This window comes from Fukomys damarensis, unplaced genomic scaffold (genome assembly GCF_012274545.1).
Source record: "Fukomys damarensis isolate Sample0158 unplaced genomic scaffold, DMR_v1.0_HiC HiC_scaffold_19, whole genome shotgun sequence".
Taxonomy (NCBI): domain Eukaryota; kingdom Metazoa; phylum Chordata; class Mammalia; order Rodentia; family Bathyergidae; genus Fukomys; species Fukomys damarensis.
The window spans coordinates 6890158-6916117 of record NW_022900931.1 but is presented as its reverse complement, the minus strand read 5'-3'; the positions used below and the strand labels follow the sequence as shown (position 1 = coordinate 6916117).

Genomic DNA, 25960 nt, shown 5'->3' with positions numbered 1-25960 from the left:
TCTTTTTTTTTTTTTTTTTTTTTGGTACCAGGGGTAGAACTCAGGATCTTGTACTTGCGAGGCAGGCACTGAGCCACTGAGCTAAATTCCTAGCCCTACAACCCATTTTTGTAATGACTGGGTAAATTTTCTTAGAAAATATTATTTAAAATTTGCTAAATTGATTTTTATGTTTAGAAAAGTTGTAGATTCTCAGAATGTTCAGTGATCTAAAACAACTGCTAAAATTGAAGTTTTCTCATAATAGAACGTGGACTGGGATGCAAAAATGTGAATAGGCTCTGTATTGGGGAACAATAGTAGGTGCTGTATCCATAAAAGAGGGAAATGGCAATTTTCTAACTTCGGTGCTATCTGGGAGGGTAGATTTGTACAAGACCTGAAGGTAATGGGTGGGTCCTCATTACCCCAAGTTCCCCTTCAGAATCTAACTTTGGTTTGCTTTTTAGAGTAAACATTGAAACAGACTACCAGAATGATCCTTAATAATTCTTTGCTCTACTTCATATAGTTTGTAACCTTAAAAAGGTTAAAAATTCATTGAGGCAGGAGATTTGGAGCAAGTTCAAGTCCAGCCTGGCTGCATAGTGAGTTCTTACAAAGTGAGACCTCTTCTCCAAAAAAATAAAAAAAATAAAAAAAAAGTTAAAAATTGCCAGATGCAGTGGTATGTACCCATTGTCTTGGTGCTTGGGAGGCTGAGGCAGGAGAATTGCTTGAGCTCAGGAGTTCGAAGAATTTGAAGCCAGTATGGACAACAGAGAGAGGGAGAAGGGAGGAAAGAGAAAACAATTGTGCTATGTTTATGTAGTGCTTTAGAATATTTTGTTTTGTTTTGTGATACAAGGGATTAACCCAGGGCTTTCACACTGATCTACACACCTGAAACCCCCACGTTTGTTCTCTCTCCCCCCTCTCCCTCCCTCTCCTTCCCTCTCCCTCCCCCCCAGTGTCCCTGTCTCTCTCCCTCTCCCCCTCTCCCTCTTCCCCTCTCTCCCTCTCTTCCTCTTTCTGTCTCCCCCCCCTTTCAGTGTCTTGATGAGTTTCCTGAACTACTCTCAAATTTGTGATCGTCTTGCTTCAGCCTCCCACATAGCTGGCATTACAGCTTTGTGTACCTGGCTAGTGCTTTAGAATCTTTAAGAACCATTTCGTTGTTTTATTTTTAACCAACTCTAAGTGAAGGTAGAGTGTGTTTTAATACCTTATTCAAAGTAGAACCCTAACTTGACAAGAGGTGTCTGTTTGGTCAGAAGGTCAAAGTATATATTACTTTTTCCTACAGTCTTCCAGATTTATGTGGTTGTAATTAAGTAGGAGAAATTTATAATACTAAATATCCAGTCACAGAATATAGTACATAAATTGAAGAATTCCTGTGAACTTTAAGCCATTATATTGCTGATAGTGTTATACAAAATGCATTGAGACCTTTATTCTTCAAATGCTTGTAATTTGTAAGATGCATACAAATAATTTAACTGTAACAAAAGATAGGGAATAGGATATAGCTCAGCGGCACAGTGCCTTCCCGGCAAGGGATAGGCCCTGAGTTTAATTCTGGGTACCCCCCCAACCCCCCCAAAAGAAAATAAGGCAGTGCATGGTTGAGGTTGTAATAAAAGGGAAACATTTTGCAGTACTGGGGATCAAACAGGACCTTGCACTTGCCAGGCAGGCACGGGGCCAATGAGCCACATCCCTGGCTCCAAAGTGAACCATTTTGGAAAATAGGAGTATTGGGATCCATAGTTGTTACTTCAGTTAGATTTGTGGAAATTAGGTTCAGGATTACCATGAAAAAAGATCAACCCTGTAATCTTTGTTTTCAAGGACCACTATGTAAGTCATCCTCTGTTTCACAGTTGAGCCTAACTTTGTAAGATGATATGAAATATTTGCATAAACAGATGATATAGCTATAGATAAAAGTTCAGATCTTCCCTCTAAAGCCTGGACTTTTTTTTTTTTTTTTTTTTTTTTTTTTTTTTTTTTTTTTTTGGTACCGGGAATTGAACCTTGCACTTGCAAGGCAGGCCACCGAACCGCTGAGCTAAATCCCTGGCCCTGGGTTTTGTCTTTTGATGAACTCTACAAGGCAGTTGTCGAAGATTGGTGGGAATAATGTATATGAGGTGCCAAATACATTGCTCGACATACTGATAGTGCCTGATATATGTTTGCTTTCATTATTGTAAGCCAGCCTGTCTCCTAATAAAGAGTAATGACTTCACTGACTAATAACAGGTAACTTGTTCGTAGTATTTAATATGTTCCAGGCAGAGTTCTGAGCTGTGTGGGTGGTGGGGTGGGGGGTGTCTTAATGGGAAATTTTTTTTTTTTTTTTTTTTTTTTTTTTTTTTTTTCTTGAAAAAGGGTCTCCTGGATTGCTGGGATTACAGGTGTGCCCCACACTGCCTGGTTTTCCAGAATCTTTGTTTTGTTTTTGAGTCTGGGAATTGCTCTACAGTTCAGACTGGCCTTGAACTTACTACGTAACTCAGGGTGGCCTTGAACTTCAGGCAGTCTTTCAGCCTCAGACTCCCACGTGCTGGGATTACAAGCATGGGTCACCATACCTGGCTTCGAGGATCTTTTGTGTGTGGGGAGTGTACCTGGGATGGAACTCAAAACCTTGTGCTTGCAAGGCAGGAGGTGGCACCACTGAGCTAAATGCCCGCCCTCTAGGATCTTTTAATTGACAAGTAATTGTATTTATGTAGTCCAACGCAATATTTTGATGTTTGCTTTGGATTTCCTTCATGAGTTATTTGCAGTTTGTATAGATTTTAGAATGTTCTTTGCTTTATACTTCAAACTATTTGTATGTAAGACAGTTAATCTTTCTTGAAAGTTTAATGTAGGACATACTTGTAAAGTAATTTATGTGTGGTGTTTTCTTTGTGGAAAGGATTAGCCAAGGATTCATTTTCTGTAACAGTGATAGGATTGCTCAGACTTCCCAGTGTCACTTTCTTTTGATTTTTGGGGGGCAGGGTCTCATCGAAGTTCAGGCTGACCTTTAACCTACTATGTAGCCCAGTAGGCTGGGCTCAAACTCGCTGCATCAGCCTTCTGCATGCTGGGATTACAGGTGTTCACCACCATGCCCAGCACTTTTACACTTTTTCCCCCCCAGAACCGCGGAATGAACTCAGGACTGTGCCCTTGCAAGGCAGGCACAGTGCTACTGAGCTAAATCCCTGGCCCTACTTTTACACTTTTATAAATGGGAAACTTCAGTTAAAAAGTACTCTAGGTGCCTGTTACTGTGCTGTATTTACTGAACTAGTATTTTCACCCCTTCTCCCTTTACTAGAGTATTTAAGACTTTCTTTGAGGCAGGGGAATCTGTTTTACCCAGGCTGACCTTGAATTTGGAGTCCATCTGCCTCAACCTCTGCTGGAATATTTTAAGGCAGATCCTAGCATTATTTAACCATAAATCTGAGTGTTTCTCTCAGTAAAGAGGATTTATTTTATTTTATTTATTTATTTATTTTTTTTTTTGAGACAGGGTCTCACTATGTAGTTCAGACTGCTTTGGAACTCACTGTGTAGCCCAGGCTGGTCTTGAACTCACAGCGATCCTCCTGCCTCAGCCTCCCAAGTGCTGGGATTACAGGTGTGCACCACCATGCCCGGCCAAAAAGGATTTATATTAAAACTGTTACACCATTATCACTGTCTACAATATTATTATTACTAGGGGCTTTTTTTTTTTGAGATAGTCTCACTGTGTATTGTAGTTCACCCTGGCCCTGAACTCACTGTGTAGCCCAGGCTGGCCTCGAACTTGAGGTGATCGTGTTGCCTCAGCCTCCTGAGTGCTGGGATTACAGGCATAGACTACCATGCCCAGCTTTATTTTTTTTTTAACCTGTATGTAATATATCTTTTTTCCCCATTTTCCTCCCCCTTCCTTCAACCCTTCTTCCCTTCCCTACTTACAGAGGCTTTGTTTTTTTTCTGTTATAATATTATTTCTTGATATCAGTCACTACTGTGTGTGTGTGTGTGTGTGTGTGTGTGTGTGTATAGTTCCCTGATTGTCATTTCAAAATGAGTTTTTATGGTTGGTTGATTGATTTAAATCGGGATCCTACATAAAGCAAAGAACTGGCCTGCCCAAAATACTAATAATTAGTGCCAATAGTGAAGGGCCCAGGGTCAATCTAATTTGCACACCTCTTCTTGGCTGGTGAGAGTGGTTTGTATGTTGAGCCAGAGTGTGTTAGGGCCGAATCTTGGTCGAAGAAAACTGTTCTGTGGCTCCAAATCTGGTAAAAACAAATTCCTTCAATAGTTGAGGTATTGCTTTGAGGCACGTTCTGTGGCAACTTTTACCTTCTTGGAGCTCATGCTGATCTTCAGGGTTGCATTTTACAAACAGCTAGTCTGCAATACAAATAATAAATAGGTAATATTTTATTTAGTGAGGTTTGGAAATAATATTTAATATTTACTGAGAATCAAAATATAGACCAGTTTCTGATTTTGGTTATGTCAAGCTTTAACTTTTGTTTTCCTCTTTGTTTTTAGATTTCGGCTCTTTATTCGACCTGGAGCATGACTTACCAGATGAATTAATCAACTCTACAGAATTGGGACTGACCAATGGTGGTGATATTAGTCAGCTTCAGACAAGTCTTGGCATGGTACAAGATGCAGCCTCTAAACATAAACAGCTATCAGAATTGCTACGGTCTGGGAGTTCCCCTAACCTCAATATGGGGGTTGGTGGCCCAGGCCAAGTTATGGCCAGCCAGGCCCAACAGAACAGTCCTGGATTAGGTTTGATAAACAGCATGGTCAAAAGCCCAATGGCGCAGGCAGGCTTGACTTCTCCCAGCATGGGAATGGGCACTAGTGGACCAAATCAGGGTCCCACGCAGTCCACAACAGGTATGATGAACAGCCCTGTAAATCAGCCTGCCATGGGAATGAGCACAGGGATGAATGCTGGCATAAACCCTGGAATGTTGGCTGCAGGCAATGGACAGGGGCTAATGCCAGGCCAAGTCATGAATGGTTCGATTGGAGCAGGCCGAGGACGACCAAATATGCAGTATTCAAACCCAAACATGGGAAATGCTGGCAGTTTATTGACAGAGCCGCTGCAGCAGGGCTCACCCCAGATGGGAGGACAGACAGGACTGAGAGGCCCCCAGCCTCTTAAGGTAAGTGCCATTTTTGGTCTGTCAATACCTGTTGAGTGTTCCAGTGATGCGGGAAGGGCTGGAGGTCAGTCATTCATTTGTTCTTACTGTTCGTGTTTAATCTTATGTTGTATAGAATTTCCTGCATATTACATGCTAAGGATTTACTTCATTATCACAAGTTTTAAGGAAGTCTTAAATTTAAACAAAAGATTTATTTTACAGCTGGTATTCTATATACTTTTATAGTTCCTTCCAAAAAATTTCCAGCTAATTCCTGTTCTCATTGTCCTGTTGTAATATTTTCATATCCAAATCCAGATTATAAGCGTCCTTATCAGAATATAATTTTAAGGTAGTTGACATTACACTGTCTCTTGGTTGAGGTTTCATTTGTTCATTTGAATAAACAGGATATTATTGTAAATTAAATTAGAATTAATACCTCTGCTTTTACAAGTTACAGTCTAAGAAATTTTTAACCTTTTTTTTTTTTTCCTCTTTTTTGAGACAGGATCTGTCTAGGTAGTTCAAGCTGGACTAGATCTCACAGTGATCCTCTTTCCTAAGCACCACCATGCCTGGCTGTTATTTTTTGTCCACATGACACTTACTTACTTACTTATTTATTTATTTATTTATTTATGGTGCTGGGAACCAAACCTCGGGTCCTTGTTCCTGTGAGGCAGGTGGCAGAACTACTGAGCTAAATCCCTGGCCCCTGGCTGTTATTTTTTATTAATTGATAGGAATTAAGGTGTATTTTTTTGGCTTTAAAACCACAACTAACATTCCATGTATTTGAATTAACCAGATTTTGGGCACTGTTTGGAGACTTAGTATAGAATACTAAATACAGTTTTTACCTTTCAATCTTTTAAATAATATAATGTATATACATAATTAAGATATAACATAACATTCCTTGTTCATTTATTCATTCATTGCAGTATAAGAGATTGAGCTCAGGGCCTCACACATGCTAGGCGAGTGCTCTACCATTGTGCTACGTCCTGAGCCACTACCCACCTTTTAAAAATGCTTTTATTTTCGAAGATAGGGTTTCAAGAAGTTGCCCAGGCTGGCCTCAAAATAATTCTCCCAAGTAAGGGATTACAAGTGTGTGCCACCATGCCCAACTTAGTATTTTCTTTATGGGGGGAAGAAAAGTCTTCTATAAATGTTCCTGTTGAAGATGGTTAAAACAAATTCAAGTCAGAGTATTCAAAATTTATCGGTCCTGAAATTATCTTGTAGGGACTGTGAACAGATTTTGGATCAGGATATGGAGATACTGCTTGTAAAAGACTGTTACATTAATGCAGTGCTGAATAAATTCAGGGGGAGATACTTACCTGTTTTGAAACTAAAGACTTTATACAAGAAGTGTTTGTTAGGACCGGGATTTCGCTCAGTGGTTCTGCTGCCAGTCTAACAAGTAGACCCGAGTTCAACCCCCAGTACTAAAAACAAAAAAGTCCATTAGGCGGGGCTGGAGGTTTAGCTCATTGGCATGAGAGTCCCAAGTTTGATCCCTGGTACCCCTCCCCCACAAAAAAAAAGTCCATTAGGTGCAAGACAGGGAAGAGTGTATGGAGAGACTGAGAAAATGTTCAGGATTTGGTATGGGTTTGAGGGCTTCCAGGTCTTCCTTGTTTCTCTTCAGTTCCCCAGTGTTTGCCATATGATATGAATATGGATATGCAGCATGAACATTAGGGAACCTAGCAGGTGGTAGGGAATAACTAAAGGTAGTTTGATCCCCACCCACTTCAATCTTGGAACCGTACATTAAGTATTAACTCTTGTGCTTGTGGTGCCTGTGAGTCTCACTGAGTGAGATCTGTAGGGATTTTTGTCCGTGTTTAATGTTCATAAACTGTTAACAGTCCGTTTGGTGGGCTCTCCTTTTCTTTCTCATTTGTCAGTGTTTGTCATGTGGGGTGTGCATATTCTATGTTCCTCACCTTTCTTTCTTCTTTAATGTATTGGAAACTAAACTTAGAGGAAGCCTGTAGAGGTAGATTTTTATGAGACCCTATCTCAAAAAAAGAAAGAAAATACAGTCCCCATGCATCTTTTTGTTTAGCTGTCTGGAAGTGCTGTGGCCTCTTGCTCCTTTGTCATTCCATTTTAGGTGGATATTTGTATGGTGATGGGTAATCGGACATCTGGAGAAGGTGAGAGATCAAATGACCTGCAGCACAAATTAAAATATAGTCTCTTGTTTTGTGGAGGAATAGGATAGACATTTAGGAGACAAACAGAAAGAATAGTGATGTTACTTTTATTTCCTAACTGTGGCAGCAGAAGTCTTAGGAGTACAACCCAGAGAATTTTTGTTTGTTAAAAATGTCAAGAATAAATTACAGCCAGGCTTTGTGGTGCATACCTGTAGTTCCAGCACTTATCAGGAAGAGGCAGGAGGATCACCGTAAGTTTGAGGGTAGCCTTCTGGGCTATACAGTGAGTTCAAGGGAAGCCTGAACTACGTAGCGAGACCCTGTCTCAAAAAACCAGATAGAAACCCCCCCAGAAACAAAAAGAATTTATTGCCATCTGACCAGCCTTCAGTGCATCTTGTACATTTGAGACTATAGTTTGCTGTTGAGTGATCTTGGAGTTTCTAGATAATGCATCATGATTGAAGGAACGAGCATGTCAAGAAGTGTTTGAAATGCGGCTGGTCTAGGCAGGCAAGGCGAGGCAGTGTCCATGCAAACAATCACAAAGTACCAGATCATATTGGCATCCATCTGATTGAAAACATGCTTATGAACAGATACCATGAAAGCTGGGCGTGGTGGCGCACGCCTGTAATCCCAGCACTCGGGAGGCTGAGGCAGGAGGATCGCTGTGAGTTTGAGACCAGCCTGGGCTACACAGTGAGTTCCAGGTCAGTCTCAACTACATAGTGAGACCCTGTCTCAAAAAAAAAAAAAAAAACACACACACACACACACCAGATACCATGGTAGCTTACAAATTCCGGCAGTTTTATTTACTCAAATAATGGACTCTTTTTTGTTGTTGTTGTTGTTAAAATAATGGACTCTTAAACATAATTTATTACCTCTTTGATCTTTTATCATCTGTGATGCAGACCGATAAAGTGGCTTTCATGCTGTATCTCTGATGAATTTCTGTGCTAATTGAGAAATCAAGTGAAATATAACCTCCCCCCATGTAGCCATGTATATGTTGAGTTACGTTAGTGTAAATAGTAGTAGTTTAAAAGCATGCATACTGGCAATACTTGCAGCTGCATTTGAAGCTACCAAAAATAGTCTAAACTCTTACTTCTGTATTAGATTGTCCTTCCAGTCTTTGTGTATGTGTGTGTTGCTGAGGAACAAACCGAGGGCCTGGTCAGACTACTAGCTAGGCAAGTGTTCTACCACTGAGCCGTCTCCCCAGCCTGTTCCTAAAATCTTACTGGCCAGATTTTCTTGGGAAATTTCACTTATTGGAGAGGACATTGAATCACTAAGTTGTTCATTCTGAATGCTTCCCTATTAGGCCACTTCCTCCATTCTTATGTTCCCCATCGTCCTTAGTGCATTAGGCAGGTTACCACTTAGTCTATATTTAATCTCATCTGAAAATGTGTTTAATTTTTCTGCCTTTCTATCACATGCAAATAATGGTTATGTTTATATAAATTTGTAGAGTGTAGATACTGCTTATGTTTTAAAGAACTGAATTTTATAGAGGTTCATATAGTTTGTTTTGTGCCCTCCTCCTTTTTTACTTTGTATTTTCCTGAGTAAAGTATGAGATTTTAGTGTGTCTAGATGATGGCTACAAAGATAAATGAACTGAAGTTCTTTCCTTGTGTAGTCTGCCTATATTAGAGGTACATGTTTTAGCAAATGAGTTTTTAAATGTAGTTTAAAAATTTTACTACTACAGCTGGGTGTGGTGGCACACGCCTGTAATCCCAGCACTCGGGAGGCTGAGGCAGGAGGACTGCTGTGAGTTCGAGACCAGCTTGGGCTACATAGTGAGTTCCAGGTCAGTCTCAACTACGTAGTGAGACCCCGTCTCAAAAAACCAAAAAAAATTTTTTTAATTGGAACTTCTTTGCATTACATAGTAATTATATTAATCATGTGGAGTTGATAGATTTACTTCCCCTTTTAACAAATCATTGTATAACTTCAATTGTATTATGAATAAAGGCATGAATGCTTGTGTGGCAAGGTAGAAAAACAGCTGCATAATTAGGCAAATGCACAGATAATTCACAAAGGTAGTAACAATTGAAAAGGATTGAGTAGACTCTAGACTCTACATACCTTTTTTTTTTTGTTGTTCTGAGGATTGAACTCGGGTCCTTGTGCTAGTGAGGCAGGCAGCGGAACCACTGAGCTAAATCCCCAGCCCTACAGACAGTTCTTTGTTATGGTGGTATCACCTAAGTAAGCAAAAAAAAAATATGTTTTTGTGAGTTTGGTATTTTTTTCCTTTATAGGTTAGCATCAGGAGTCAAATGGGAAAGAAAGTGCCACTATTCTGTTACAGGAAAATGGACAGTTTAAGGCAAATGCTAAAGGCTCCAGGAGTGTGATGCTTTCAGATTTGCAAAAGTGGCTGAGCATGGTATAGACCTGTAATTCAAGTACTTAGGAGGCTGAGGCAGGAGGATTGCCACCAGTTGGAGGCCATCCTGGGCTATATAGTGAGTTCAAGGCCAGCCTGGAACACATAGTGAGACCCTCCCTCAAAAAACATAAAAATCCCCCAAAATTCAAAAGTGTATCATCCCTCCCAGCTTATTAATGGGGACAGATAAGATTGGATTAAGAAAGGGACAAGGGGCAGGGATACACAAGGAATATATGTTTTGAGGTAGAATTGAAAGATTCTAATAGGATTGAATTTGGCAGAGATGGATAGAAATCTGGTATGACTCCTTCCTAAATGGGCAGTAGCTATAGCATTCTGAGTACTTGTTGTGTATAGAAGTTGATTGACTTACAGTCAAGACCATATATTAGGTAGAAGAGAGAAAGTGTCCAAACTTTAAAGGAAAGCGCTGACACCAGTTTAATTACTTAAACTATCTTATCTATCTATTTATTTATTTTTGTTTTTTTGCAACAGAATCTCATGATGTATTTCAGGCTGGTCTTGTACACCACCACACCTAAACTAGTGTACCACCTAAACTAGTTTTTAAATACTTAAATTTCAAAAATGCTTTTCCCCTGACTATAAGCTCCCTCTCTGACTATAAGTTTGATTACTATTACCAATAAAATATTTGGCTTTTTTTGTCTCCCTTGAGGTACTGGGGATTGACTGTAGGACCTTCATACTGAGCCACATACCTAGACGACCCCCCCCCCACTGGGGATTGAACTCAAGACCTTGCACTTAGGAGACAGGCACAGTGACACTGAGCTAAATCCCTGGCCCACTGTAGCCCTTTTAAAAAATTATTCTTATTTTTTATTTTGAATCGAGGTCTCACTAAGTTGCTAAACTGCCCAGGTAATACTTAAACTTGTGATCATCCTGCCTCAGCCTCTCAGAAAAGTGGGATTGCAGGTGTGCACCACCATAACCAATTAAACGTTTGACTTTTGAGTTATAAATAATTATTTTCAGTTAATCTTATATAATATGATGGCTCCAGGTGAACCTAACATAAATACACAAAAGCACTTTTTGTGTTTGTAAGAGTTTGTAAGAGTTGGAAATCTAAGTTATTTTAAGGGTCAAACATATAAAACTTAATATAGAGTAGCTAGGTTTATAGGACAGCAAGGAATGGTTTCGTTTTGCTTCCTGTATCTAAAAGATTCTGATTCACAGGTTGAAAATATTATTGTCTGGGTGTGGTGGTGCATACCTATGATCTCTGTACTTGAGAGGCTGAAGCAGTTGGATCATGAGTCTGGGCTACATAGTGAATTTTATGCCAGCATAGATTACTTAGCAAGACCCTGTCTCAGTTGGATGTGGTAGTTGCATGCCTATAATCCTAGCACTTGGAAGGCTGAGGCAAGATGATTACCTGAGTTTGAGGCCAGCCTGGGCTCCATAGTGAAGTCAAGGCCAGGCTGAACTACATTCCAAGACCTTGTCTCAAAAAATTAAAAAAAAAAGAAGAAGAAGAACAAAAAGACCCTGTCTCAACCTCCATTCACCCTGTCATCAGTCATTCCAACTTAAAAAAAATATCTATTTCCCAAAACATTAATTTTATCTACCTTAAATGTTGGAACGTATATTTAAATATTTTCACTTGTCAATTCTCTGTTTAGGGATTAGTTGGAACATCCAGTAGAATTGAATTGGCCTTAGTTTATATGTTAAATGAAAGTGCATCGTGTGCCTTTTAATGGAGATGAATGGCAGATCTTGTTTAGTAGGTACAGTTACATGAAGATAATTATAATGGTTCTAAAACAACTTTATCTTGCATATTTATAGAATATAGCTGTAAATTTACTGTACCTCAGTTCTCTTGATCTTAAATTTGAAAATATTTTCATTGGCACGCTTTATTCACTGTTTATTTATTTTATTTTTTTTTCTTTTTCTTTTTCGGTACCTGGAATCGAACTCAGGGTCTTGAGCTTACCAGGCATGCACTTTTGCCATTGAGCTGCATTCCTGGCTCTATTCACTGTTTTCTAGTGAGAGCAGAGGGTTTCCTTTAACATTATCTTTGTGAATTACAAATTGAAATAGGAAAGGAAATAACAATATGAGGACTAGTATGGGAAATAAAATTCATTTCTTTCTCTTAGATGGGAATAATGAACAACCCCAACCCTTATGGCTCACCTTATACTCAGAATTCTGGACAGCAGATTGGAGCCAGTGGCCTTGGTCTCCAGATTCAGGCAAAGTCTGTATTACCAAATAGCTTATCTCCATTTCCAATGGACAAAAAGGCGGTTCCTGGTGGTGGAATGCCCAACATGGTGAGTACTCAATCAGTTATAAACTTCTCTTCATTTATTTTAACAAAAGAATTGTGTTAAGCTTTGATACCTTCTATACATTCTGGGATCTGCATATACTAGGAGCCCATGTAATGGGGATCCCTGTGAGGAAGAAGGTGTTTGTCTTCCTTTAATTTCACATGTGTTTTTTTTGGTCCTTGTGGTTGTCACCCAGTAAAGGAGGCTGATTCCACAGAAGCACATCAACATCTTTGGCTGGTGAGCATTTCCAAAGCACAGGGATGTGAAGCCTTTCTCCTCTTAGGAAAGGACTGTGGCAAAAGATCTTAACTCTGATGTACTGCAACTATAACACCTAAGTAATTTCCCAGTAATCCCTGCACTCAGGAAGCTCACAAAGGGATCAAGAGTTTGAAACTATTGACATTCTATCCCACCAAAAAAAAAAGTGGCAAATGTAGCTCAGTGGTAAAGCTTTCCAGTTCCCGATACCACACATGTACCACACAGTACTACACACACGGTTAAAATTTTTTGTTTGTAGGTCTAGGGATTGAACCCAGGGCTTCTCACATGCTAGGCAAGCACTAAAGTTTTATTTTACTTATTTTTTAAAAAGATGTATGTATGTATGTATTTATTTATTTTGGTTCCGAGTTTGATCCCCAGTACCAAAAAACAAACAAATTTTATTTTGAGACAGGGTCTCTATGTTGCCTAGAATGGTCTGGAACTTGAGATCTTTCACCTCCATCTCAGTCTGCTAAGTAGCTGAGACTCCAAGTATGTGCCATCATGCCAGGCTAACCTTATTTCTAGTTATAAGTTTATCCAGCAGCCTGCATTTACATTTCAAAAAATTGTCCTTTAGCAATTTTATTTCTCTGAAATATTTTAATTTTTTTTATGTTCACTGTCTTTTAGACAGTCTGTTGAGTATTAGAGATGCAGAGATGGGTGAAACATGGAAACCTTGTCTTAAGATAATGCTTATTTTTACTGGAAAAAAAATTTTTTTTCCAGAGTTTAGTATTTTTTTGACCCACCTAAAAGGCCTCTGCTGAGTCAATCAAGAAGCTCCTCTATGCTCAAGAGCTAAAGTGGGCTTTTTTCTCAGTCTGGATTCCTCTTTCCTTCCTCCTACTGGAGTGCACACTTTTCTTCTCTTTGATTAGATGTCTGATCAGATACTTCGATTATATCAGTAATGTTATTATTTATTTTCTGAATAAATTGAGCTTTTTGATGGAGCAGTCGTTTGTGTTTTAATGCCCCTGTCAAAAATGGAGTCTGGCATATAGTCAGTTTTAATTGAAAATATCCAGATTTCTATTTATCAAGGGATAGCATACCTTGACACTTACTATTAAATTAATGTATCTTTATTATTATTTGCCTTAGGGCCAACAACCTGCCCCACAGGTCCAGCAGCCAGGCCTGGTAACTCCAGTCACCCAGGGTATGGGTTCTGGAGCACACACCGCTGATCCGGAGAAGCGCAAGCTCATCCAGCAGCAGCTTGTTCTCCTTCTGCACGCTCACAAGTGCCAGCGCCGGGAGCAGGCTAACGGGGAGGTGAGACAGTGCAATCTTCCCCACTGCCGCACGATGAAGAATGTCCTGAACCATATGACGCACTGCCAGTCAGGCAAGTCCTGCCAAGGTGAGTGAGCTTGCACCAGGAAGGGATGGCTCTGCTTAGTACTTGGGTTGCGGTGATGGTGCACTGGGTTGTAGACATTACGTCCAAACTCATTTAAAATATATACATTAAATTTGTGCAGTGTTTTAAAATATCATTTAAGGACCGGGGATTTAGCTCAGTGGTGCCGCACCTGCCCTGCAAGCGCAAATTCCCCGGTACCCCCCTGCCAAAATTTACACCCCCAGTAAAGTGATAAAAATAATGCTGCATTGGATGTATTGCAGTTTACTCACCTGATACCCGATGAAGGATATCTTGGTTGCATGTAGTTCTTGATAATTATTATGAATAAAGCTGTTTCAAAGAAACCTATTTTGAGAATCCTTTGCTGGTAGTGTCCTAATTACTCTATAGTAGGAAATTTTCAAAATTCAGTATCATTTTGTAAGTGAGCCAGTGATTTGATAGGAGAATAAAATGTAAAGGTCTCCCATTTTGTAATGAGCCTCACTGGTGTTGATTTGGTCCAGTATACCATCTTTTGAATATTAATGAAGGTTTGTTAATTGCCAGGTAGGGAAATACCTAGTTTAACACAATTTTGCACAGTTTCATCCAGTTTAGTAGTTTGTATATGGAGTCATTAAAAACATTTTTATAAGCACATGTGTGATGGTATTAGCTTAGTCTGTGTATACTTAAGTTAAATTGTAAAGTGTGGTGGTGGAAAGGGAGATTCTAGAGCCTTGACTGCCTGAGTTTGAAACCAATTTTTGAGTGCTGTGGCTTTGTCCAAGTTACTAAATCATTTTTGCCTGTTTTTTTTTTAACTTTAAAACCTGATTATTAATAGGAGGCACCTTGTGTTGTTATAAAGATGAAATGAGTTAATACATTTGTAGCACTTGTTAAGTGATTAATAAGTTAGCTATTATTCATGTTAAAATAAACCTGAAAAACTCTTCTTTGTAGTGGCACACTGTGCATCTTCTCGACAAATCATTTCACACTGGAAGAACTGTACAAGGCACGATTGTCCTGTGTGTCTCCCCCTAAAAAATGCTGGGGATAAGAGAAATCAACAGTGTAAGTGGTGAAATCTTTTGCTAGTTTATGCCAAAAATTTGTTTCTTTGTGGGGATCTTTTTGCCGCAATGTTAAGTATTGACCCTAGGACCTTCATACATCGCTAGTCCTTTTTTTATTTTGAGACAAGGACTTGCCAAGTTGCTTGGTTGCTCAGCTTTACCACCTTCCTAACAGCTTCCTTAGAGTGCTAGGACTTGAGGTATATGCTGCTACCGCTGGCTATGCTGAAAGTATTCTTGAGAATCTCATCAGTGCCATTTGATAAGGTTTTAGAGTACTTTCTGTTTATGAGTTTGTGCCTACTTAGTACTGTCATACTTTGTTGAAAAAAATAGTTCTCCCCTCCCTTTTTCTGCTTCCCATTCATAGCGAGTGCGTAGAATTGAACTGCTTGATAGATAAGGTCAGGAACTCTGAATATTCGTTCATGACATTTAATACCTGCAATCTAAGTAGTCAGATGATTTGAAATTATTATCCAGAAAAAAATTTGAGATTATTTTTATAATCTTGGGGTGAAACGGGGCTTTTTGTGGAGGAAAGGCCATTGATAGGTAATAATACATTTCTAGCCACAAAAGATTAAAACATTTAAAAATGGAATTCTCTAAAGAAATCAGAAAGTACTTGGTAGAAAATTGGGAATGGGGAATTGTTCATTAGAGGAAACAAAATAAAGATCAATATTACATGATGCATATATCATTTCCAGTCATACTGGCAGAAAAGATGCTACCTGATGTCGGTGTTTCTCTGGCTGTAAGGTGTGCATACTGTAGTGGTAGGGACACTGATAGTCTGTGGGAAGGCTTTTTGGTATTCTGGATCAAAATCTTTTTATGCCTGTGATCTGTTTCAACCCCAATCTTCCCTACATGTAGAATTTGGTTTATTTGTTGAGATGGAGTCTTGCTGTGTAATTCACTCAGCCTCCTGAGTGCTAGGATTAACAGGCATGCAACACCACACCCAAAATGCATGTAGAAATTGTTTCAAGAGAATAACAGGAGACAAAATATATTTACTGAGATGTTTCATAGTCATTTAAGAGTAATTGTCTTTTGAAATTCTCTAGGACATCTTAGTCTTTTTCTCAGCAACTTTTTTTTTTTATTGGTACATGTTAGTTACACATAACATTCACCATAGATTGGTACGTGTACATGATACATCTTGCTCTTTTTTTTTATTCCCTTTTCCTTGAACCCTTCTTCCCCTCATTTACAAAAGTTTTGTTTTCATTTTTTCCTTCTATTTTTTTTCTTGTCCCTCACCCTGTTCCCTTTCTCATTTGAACATTTTCTTCCCATTTCCCAATATCTATTGTACATTTAAGTTTTCTTATTTACATTTCCAGTTTTTTACAACAGAGAAACAATGTGATATTTAAACATATGTGTATATTTCCCTTAAGGGTATGTTCTTGGGACAAGGTATTTAGCTCAGTGGTGCTGCCAACTGCCTTCAAAGTGCAAGGTCCTGAGTTCGATTCCTAGTACCAGAAAAATTTGGTCTCAAGGTCCATCCATTTAGCTTTAAATGTCTATGGCATAGTAGTACTCCGTTGTGTAAAACAAAAAAACACAAACTTACTTTTTATCGATTCATCGGTTGATGGATATTTGGGCTATTTCCAAGGTTTAGCTATTACAAACTGTGCAGATGTAAACATGGATGTGCATGTATTGCTGTGGTATGGTGTTTTTAATTCTTTCAGGAAGATACCAAGAAGGGAAATAGCTGGGTTGAATGAAATCTCTAGATTTAGGGGCAGGGGATTTGGCTCAGAGGTTCCGCCACCTGCCTCACAAGTACAAGGGCCTGAATTCGATCCCTGGTAGCCCCCCCCCCCAATAAAGAAAGAAATCTCTAGTTTTAATTTTTTGAGGAATCTCCACACTGATTTCCACAGTGGTTGCAGTGGTCTGTGCTCCCATCACTGGAGAAAGGTTCCTTTTTCCCCACATCCCACCAGCATTTGTTACTGGTTTGTTTATTTCTTGGTTTATTTTTTGGTTTTTTGGTACCAGGGATCGAACTCAGGACCTTTTGCTTATAAGGCAGGTTGACAGAACCACTGAGCTAAATCACCGGCCCACTGGTTGATTTCTTGATAACAGCCATTCTTTCTGGAATGAGATGGAATCTCAGCATTGTTTTACTTTGCATCTCTTGAATGACCAGTGATATGGGACATTTTTTCATATTTTTGTTTGCCGTTTCTACTACTTCTGAGAAGTGTCTGCTCATTTTAGATGACCATTTTTAGATTGGATCTTTAAATTTTGGAAGTCTGATTTTTTAAAATTCTTTTATATATTCTAGATATTAGTCTTTTGAGGAAAAGCTGGCAAAATTTTTTTCCCACACTGTTGGTGGTCTTACTGAGGATATTTGCATCTATGTTCATTAGGGAAGTAGGCCTGAGGCCTGTAGTTTTCTGCCTGTCTTTTTTTTGGTACCAGGAATCGAACTTGGGACCTTGCAGTTGCGAAGCAGGTAGTAGAACCACTGAGCTAAATCCCTGGCCCCTGTAGTTCTCTTTTGTTTGGATCCTTCTCTGGATCTGGTATCAGGGTAATGCTTACTTCCAGGAATGAATTTGGGAGTATTGCTTTCCTTTCAGTTTCTTTAATAAGCTTGAGAAGTAGTGACATTACATCTTCCACATGTTTCTTGTAGAATTTAGCAGTGAGTCCTTCAGGATGTAGGGTTTTCTTGTTGGTAGGTTTTTAATTATGTCTTCGATTTCATTGACTGATAATTGGTTTATTTAGAATTTTTATGTCTTTATTCTGCTTTGGTAATTCATAGGTATTTGGGAATATGTTCATTTCTTCTTCTTAATTTTCTGCCTTATTAGAATACCAGATCTTGAAGTAAGGATTGATGATCTTCTGGATTTCTGCAGGATTTGTTGTGCTTTCACCCTTTTCATTCCCAATTGTGTGAATTCTGAGTCTTCTTTCCTTTTTTTGATAAGGCCAGTTAAGGGTTTGTTACTTTTACTTAATCTTTTAAAGAATCCCCTCTTCAATTCATTGATTCTTTGTGTTGTTGTTTTCTTAGTCGCCATTGCATTAATTTCTGCTCTGATTTTTATAATTTCCTCCCTGGTACAAGCACTGGGCTTGACTTCTCCTTTTCTAGAAGCTAGATGTTCAGCGTTAACGTTGTTTATTTGAGCTTGCTCTGTTTTTCTAATATGGGGATTCACTGATGTAAATTTCCCTCCTTGGACTGCTTTCATTGTTTCCATAAGTTCCAGTATGTTGTTTTGGCATTATCATGGAATTGTAGAAACTAATTTCTTCTTTAATTTCATCTGTGGCCCGTTGGTTGTTTTGGAGGGTATTATTTAATTTCCATGTGTTGATGAAGTTTTTGAGGTTTCTTTTGCCATTGATTTCCAGTTTCATTGCACTGCAGTCTGATAATATGCATGGGATAATTTTAATTCCTTTGCATTTTCTTATGCATGTTCTCTGAGCTAGTAAGTGGTCTGTTTTGGAGAACATCCCATGTGCAGCTGAAAAGAATTGTTTTCTCGTGTCCTGGGGTGGAAAACTGAGGACATCTATTAAGTCCATTTATTGAACATTTTGATTCAGTTTTGATATTTCTTTGTTGATTTTTTTGTCTAGTTGATGTGTTTATTTGTGACAGCAGGGAATTGAAGTTTCTCCATTACAATTGGTGCATATTTGATATTTCATGTCTGTTAATATTTGTGTTGTATATTGGGTGCGCGGTTTTCAGTGCATATATATTTATGATGGAAATCTCTTCCTCTTAGATTGTTCCCTTTACAAGGATATAGTGATCTTTGTTTCTTCTCAGGCTTAGCTTGTACTCCACGTTGCAAATAGAATACCTACCTCGCTTTTTTCGAGGTTCCTGTCATATGGTGAATATTTTCCCATCCTTTTGACTCATAAGTCTATGTTTTTTTTTTTGATTGAACTTGGGACCTTGCACTTGCAAGGCAGGCAGTGGCACCACTGAGCTAAATCCCTGGCCCTATTTCTTTTTTAATTAAATGTTTCTTTTATGCAGCATATTGTTGGATCTTGCTTCTTTTGTTCTGTCAGTCTGTTTCTTTTGATTGATGAATTGAGACCATTTGCATTGTTGGTCATAACTGATTTGCACTGACTTATCCTTGCATGTTATTTTCCCATTGTTTGTTCCTTCCTTTTCCCCCTCTGTTTAATTATTTGTCTAGCCTGATAGATTCATTGTGTTGGAGTTCATGGAGTTGTAGTCCTTGTTACCTCTTTCTAGAAAGTCCTTCAGAATATTTTGGCGGGCTGGTTTGGTGGTAATGAATTTCTTCAGGTGTTCTTTGTCATGGAAGTTTCTTATTTTTCCATCAATTTTGAAAGATAGTTTTGTGGGGTACATAAATCTGGGTTGGAGAGTGTCATCTTTTATGTCTTGAAATACTTCGAGCACTCCTTAACTCTAAGGTTTGTATTGAGAAGTGTCCTGTGATTCTGATGGGCTTTCCTTTATAGGTAATTTCTTTCTCTAACAGCTTTTAATATCCTATTCCTGTGTTTAATTTCTGGATTCTTGATTGGTATAGATTTTTTTTTTAATCATGGCTCTCAGCAACTTCAATATTGTAATACCATGCCTTTTGTTTTCTCTAGCAATTTTGACCGGAGCACCTGTTGGGCTTGGAAACCCCAGCTCTCTAGGGGTGGGTCAACAGTCTACCCCTAGCCTCAGCACTGTTAGTCAGATTGATCCCAGCTCAATAGAAAGAGCCTATGCAGCTCTTGGATTGACCTATTCAGGAAACCAGATGCAGCCACAAACCCAGGTGCAGGCGAAGAACCAGCAGAATCAGCAATCTGGGCAGTCTCCCCAAGGCATCCGGCCCATGAACAGCATGAGTAAGTGGGGGTCTTCTGCTCACAGAGGGGACGTTGGTTGTGTGTATAAATGTAATTTTATTTTACTCCTTTCCGTGCATTTGTTACATGACTATCAGCATTAAATTCAGTTTTATAATTCATATATTAGAGATAAATGGTCATTGGTGTATAGATTATATATCCTTTTTTATCGTGTTTTTTTACATGTGAAGTTATATTTCTAGAAATGAGATCCCATGTATTCTATAATTTTAACAACATGAACATCTTTTGTGTTCTGTACATTCTTTAATGATCATATATAATGATCTCTTACAAATGGACATTGAGATTTCCAGTTTTTTGGGGGGACAGTTTTAAATTCTTCGACAGGAATTGTGTGTGTTTGTCTTGAGGTATTGTTTGGGCTTGAAATACTTAGAAATGAGTGTGGTTGCTATTACTCTAGTTGCCAGTGTGCTAATATCCTGATTTGGGACTTATTTCCTGCTCTGTCTATAATAATAAGAGCTTTGCCCCATGAGTAACTCTTTGCTGTGAGGCAGTTAAACATCGAAGCCATTGCGTTTAGGTTGGTATTGAGCACTGTGAGGTCTCTGGCTTTGTTTTGTTCTAGGATTGTTGATGTTGATATCCTCTTGTGGCCAGAGAGCAGTCTGAGGTGAAATTAGCCAGTACACGTCTCCCTGTAAGATCTATGTGCACTTTGCTATTAACATTTTCAGGAAGCCTTAGGTTTTCAGGGTTTTTCTTAATAAATTTTATTGTATCTCTCCCCCTTCCCCTCCTTATGTACACAAGCCTTGTTCCATTAGGGTTTTTTTTGTTCCTCACCCTCCATCCCCCCAATACTGGGGATCCAACTCAAGATCTTGTGTTTGCAAGACAGGTGTGGTGCCACTGAGCTAATTCCCCGCCTCCCTGCCCTTTTTTTTTTTTTTTTTTTTTCTTTGTGCTGCACTCACTTATTTTTTTTTGGAGTGAGGATGGAACCTATGGCCCCATGCATGCCACGCAGCAGGCTGCTGCTGAATTGACCCCAGCTTTGCCGTTTTACTTTATTTCCCCTTTTGCTCTTTTCCTCTGATGTATTCAGTGGCTCCGTTGTTATTTCTTGGATTGATGTTCAGGGCATTTTCCTCTTCCCTCTTTCTTTTTACTAACAAAAGTACAGTCAGTATTGACTTTTACTTCCATAATTTGAGCTCTACATTGCGAGGTCCCAACCGGGAGTTTCTGATTCTTGGCACTGAGGTTTGTAGATCAGTTTGGGGAAGGGGACTGATGCTGCATCCTTTTGATTAAAGATGAGTCAGGCCTGTTTCTTGTTCTTTAGTTAACAATAAATACCTTTATAGGCATAATTATCATTGTGAGCCAGAACCTTTAAAATACTTCTTTTATTGTGTTAAATCACATCTTAGATGTCTAGTTTCTGACATTTCATGATTGCTTTTATCTTTAATGTCCTTTTTTTGTTGGTTCTGACATAACCTGAAGCAAATACTTATGGAATATTTTTCCTTTTATATCCACCCCCTTTTAAAGTGTGTTTATGCCAGGCATGATGGCTTAATGCCTCTAATCAGCACTTGGGAGGCTGAGGCAAGAGGATCTCCTTGAGTTTGAGGATTGCCTAGCCTGATTCCACAGTTGTGAATTGAACTAGTATAAACATGGATGTGTATATATTTTTCAAGTATGATGTCCTTAACGCTGGGAAGAATACCTAGGAGAGGCAAAAATAGAAAATGGAATATAATGGAAGACAAACAACTCATGTATTTAGCTGTCTGATTTTTGAGAATGGGGCTAAAACCATATGAAGAAAGGATAGTCCCTTTAACAAATGGTGATGGGAAAACTAATTATCTCTGAGCAGATGAGTGAAGCTACACTGTATCTCTCACCATATAGTAAAGTCAAATAAAAATGGATCAAAGACCTAATACAGAAATACTGAAATTGCTAGAAGATAAATAGGAAAAACACTTGAAGATACAAGCATAGGCAAAGACTTGTTGAACAAAACTCCAGTAGCACAAGAAATAGTACCAACAATCAGCAGATGGGATTATATTAAATTTAAAAGCTTCTGCATAGCAAGAAAACAGTCAACAGGAGTGAAGCAGCCTTCAGAATGGGGGAAAGTTTTTTTTTTCACCAGCTACTCTTCTTTTAGAGGACTAATATCTAGACTATTATATAAAGAAACTTAAAAAAAATTAGACCCAGAGAAACCAAATGACCTTATCAGTGGGCAAACCTGTGAAAATTTATTCAATGTACAGTCTCCATTTGTATCCTAAAGTCAGTTGAGATTGAGGTGTTTACTTTTTTAGAGAAGGACCATTTTCTTTGCCCCTTCTACTCACTTAAATTCCGAGACAATTGTTAACAAAATCTTGATGTTTCATTTGTTTTGGAATCTTCCTCTAAAGTTTTTTTTGTTTTTTTTTTTTTTTTTGTACCAGGGATCAGACTCGGGTCCCTCCACTTGTGAGGCAGATGGTGGGACCACTGAGCTAAATCCCTGGCTCTAAAGGGTTTTGTATGTCACTTATTTGGTAGTTGCTTTCTCTGGTTTGTTTTCAAGACTTAGATCTTTGAAAAATATTTATGTCATACTATCTTTATCTGAAGTTATGTAATATACTGGGTAGGATGAATGTAAACCAACATAAGTGCTATCGTGTGGAAAATATGTTTTGGGGTCCAGTTTGTGGCAACAGATGTAGCAACTACTGTGGCACAACTGGCTGTAGCACCGGAGTGTCTCTGAGTGCAAATTTTAGTTATGTGTGTGGACAAAAATGTGATGAACAGCGTTAATTCAGATGTGCTATATGCTGAAAACAAATACTAGATAGCCATGAGCCCTATCCTGGAACATCTCTAGCCTGAGTGGGAAGGCAAATGATGAGGTAGACAGTGCTCCAAGATTTCTGTTAATATATGTTAGGCTACAGAGACTCTAGCAAGAAAGGGAAGAGAAGCCCTCTGGAGCCTGAAACTTTTGAAGTACAGGCATTAATTACAAAATTAGTTTTTTACTAATTAGAGAACTTTGTTGATATTGAATCATCTTTTCAGTCTTCTAGTTATTCTTGAATTCAGTTGGTCTGTAAAGGTTTTATTAGGATGGGATTGCTTCTGGGGCTTGTAAAGCAGAAATATGTTCTCGCTGATTTTTTAGGTGCTATGAGTTCTGTTTTTAGTCTTTTTCTCCCTCTAATGATTCTTCCACATTGCCAATACTGTCTTATTACCTGTATCCTTGTATTCCAGGGGATGTTCTCCTTTAGGAACTTTAGTAATTGCCAATATATAGATGTGTTATTTTTCATTTAATAGGTTTTGTATAAACTCATTGAAAATATTTTTGTAAGCACACATGTTATGGTATTTACTCAGTCTTTGCATACTTAGATTAAATTGTACACATGGTGGCGGAAAGGGGGTCCCTAGAGTCTTCTTTATGACTGACCCTTTCCTTGAAGCCAATGTTAAATTAACCTAGAGAATGTGGACAGTATGTGCTGTGTTTCTTCATGTGTCATAAAAAAGCAGCTCGTGTACACATTCTTACATAGTGTTATAACATTTGCTTTACCTCATTACATGCCTTACATTATACTTACCATCATTAAAACATCCATGTCATGTACGTAATTTTCTCTAAAGACTTTAGCTGTACATAGTGTCTATGGTGACAAATACAGAATTATGGACAGCACAGTTCTGTTTCAGAAATAACTACTTCTAGCAACTACTTTTCATGTATATTATTTTATGGGTTTTGTTTGGTACTGAGGATCGAACTTGGGACCTTGGCAATTACGAGGCAGGAGGTGGAACCACTTAGCTAAATCCCTGGTCTCTGTTTTTTTGTTTGTTTGTTTTTTTAATGTGTGCTAGATTGTGTTTTTTTTTATTCAGCATATACTTTATAGATAGCCAGTCTGATTGATACATGAAGGAAGGTTCTGCCCAAGTATTTTGGGAGCACAGTTAAAGAAGGCCACAGTTTTTCTCTTCATTAAATATTACTTGCTGATCTTACCAATTTTGTTTTTTCATTTTAGTGGGAAGTTTTGTTGTTTTTTAACTAAAATAACTTGAGGTATATATTTATAGAACTGTGTGTCAAAAATTTTTATACAAAAATCTGGTCCACTGCGTTGTTGTTTGCTGTTAAAGTATTCAAAACATTGTTCAATGAAAAAATACATGCATAGAACTTATTCAGGCAAATCCACTCCCCCAATCAAACTCAGGGCCTTGCGGCTTTTGAGGCAGGCACTATGCCACTGAGTTAAATCCCCAGTTATTCTGGCCATTTTAAAGACGTATTCAATAAAACACCTCTTCCTTTAACCCAAACACTGCTTATGCCCCTTCCGGTGGGGGGCGGGAGGTCTCAATTTTTCCCCCATGTCCGGATGTAAATTTTCTGTTCTTACAAAACCATATGTCTTTGCTCAGTTTGGTGGTTTCTTTTTCTTTTTTGTTTTTTGTGTTATTTTTGCTTTGCTTTTTAACACATAGATAATTGTAAGATAAACTCAGAAGTAGAAAATTCTGAGTCAAAGGATATATGCATGAGGGCTTTTATATGCATTAGTACTTGCCGGAGTAGTTCTTCCAAGTTTCTCGGTATGCACAGCTGCATTGGATTTATAGTGTTTCTTTCACTCTTGTCAGTGCATGGTTTTATTTTATTTTTATTTTATTTTTTTTGTACCGGGGATTGAACTCGGGTCCTTGCACTTGCAAGGCAGGCCACCGAACCACTGAGCTAAATCCCCGGCCAGTGCATGGTTTTAGAATATTAACTATTAAAAGTTCTGGCAATGAGACACTAAAAATACATTGTTGCAAATGTAACTGTAGGTACATTTAAACACTTCTGCATTTTTTTTGTTTTTGTTTTTTGGTTCCGGGGATCGAACTCAGGACCTTGAGCTTGCGAGGTAGGCAGTGGAACCCACTGAGCTAAATCTCTGGCCCTTATTCCACATTTTTAAGAGGCTGTTTTTCATTTTCTGTCAATTGCCCATTCCTTTCCTATTGAATTGTTCACCTTTTCTTTATTGGTTTATAAGGGTACCTCATGTAGTAGTGGTCTTTATGTAGTTAATCAAGTTGCTAATAATTACTGACATTATGATGTCTTTATTGTATGGCTTATTTTATTCGTTTTTTTTTGTCTTTTGTTATTTTGCTTTGTTTTGACTTAGGTGCTAGTCCTATGGGAGTGAATGGTGGTGTAGGAGTTCAAACGCCGAATCTTCTTTCTGACTCAATGTTACATTCAGCCATAAATTCTCAAAAGTAAGTTTTATGTTGGTTTTTGTTGAGTCACATTTCAAATGCTAAAAATTCTTTTGAGTTCTTAGTTTTCTTAATTTGAATATAATCTTTATGAATAAAGAATATCAAGAACATTCTGTTGTCTTATTTAAACTTTCCCAAATACAGTAGGAAGTATCAAGATGGCAGTTGTATAAAATGTATCTTTTATCCTAAACCCCTTATTCAAAGGGCTCCCTGAGATTAGGTTATACCCGAGTGACATGTTAGTCTGGTGACAGTTTTTAGTTTTTCAGTTATCCATCCTTCCCTCCATATCACATGTAACTTTTCTCTTACACAGGTACAAATACAGTGTAACACTATACACACATGCATTCACATGCACACGTGTGCATGCACTTCTCCACATGGACTTTTTATAGAGTATTGGACCCATGTCAGCAGTAATTAATGAGGTTCTTCTGCCCTTAATTAAAACTATTTTTGCCTTTTGTTTTGTCTTGTTCATTTCTTTTGGGTTATTTTGTTTCTTTTTTTTTCTTTTTGCTTACTTCTTGAAGCCCAATGATGAATGAAAATGCTGGTGTTGCCTCCCTGGGCCCTATGCCAACAGCAACTCAACCATCCAGTACTGGAATTAGGAAACAGTGGCATGAAGATATTACTCAGGATCTTCGAAATCATCTTGTTCACAAACTGTAAGTAAGATTGTGGACATGTCTCATCAGTAAGAGTTGTTGTGTCTGGGTGTGGCAGCACACACCTGTAATCCCAGCTACTTGGGAGGCAAGAGCATTGCAAGTTCAAACCCAGCCCAGGCGAGGCAGCTGAGCAATTAAGTGAGATCCTGTTTTAAAAAAGATCTGAGGAGGAGCTGGGGATTTAGCTCAGTGGTTCGATGGCCTGCCTTGCAAGTGCAAGGACCCGAGTTCAATACCCGGTACCAAA

At 38.5% G+C, this 25960-nt stretch overlaps 1 protein-coding gene across 4 annotated transcripts in view; it reads left to right on the top strand.

The window, feature by feature from the left end:
• LOC104853998 (histone acetyltransferase p300) overlaps positions 1–25960 on the top strand; it is a 75199-nt gene that overhangs the window by 11746 nt on the left and 37493 nt on the right. For all 4 annotated transcript variants that reach the window (XM_010612244.3, XM_010612253.3, XM_010612263.3 and 1 more), the window contains exons 2-8: positions 4543–5180; positions 11921–12097; positions 13481–13742; positions 14697–14810; positions 19469–19714; positions 24937–25030; positions 25573–25710. In XM_010612244.3, coding sequence (XP_010610546.1) covers positions 4543–5180; positions 11921–12097; positions 13481–13742; positions 14697–14810; positions 19469–19714; positions 24937–25030; positions 25573–25710 — 1669 coding nt within the window. The remainder of the gene's footprint in view (positions 1–4542; positions 5181–11920; positions 12098–13480; positions 13743–14696; positions 14811–19468; positions 19715–24936; positions 25031–25572; positions 25711–25960) is intronic.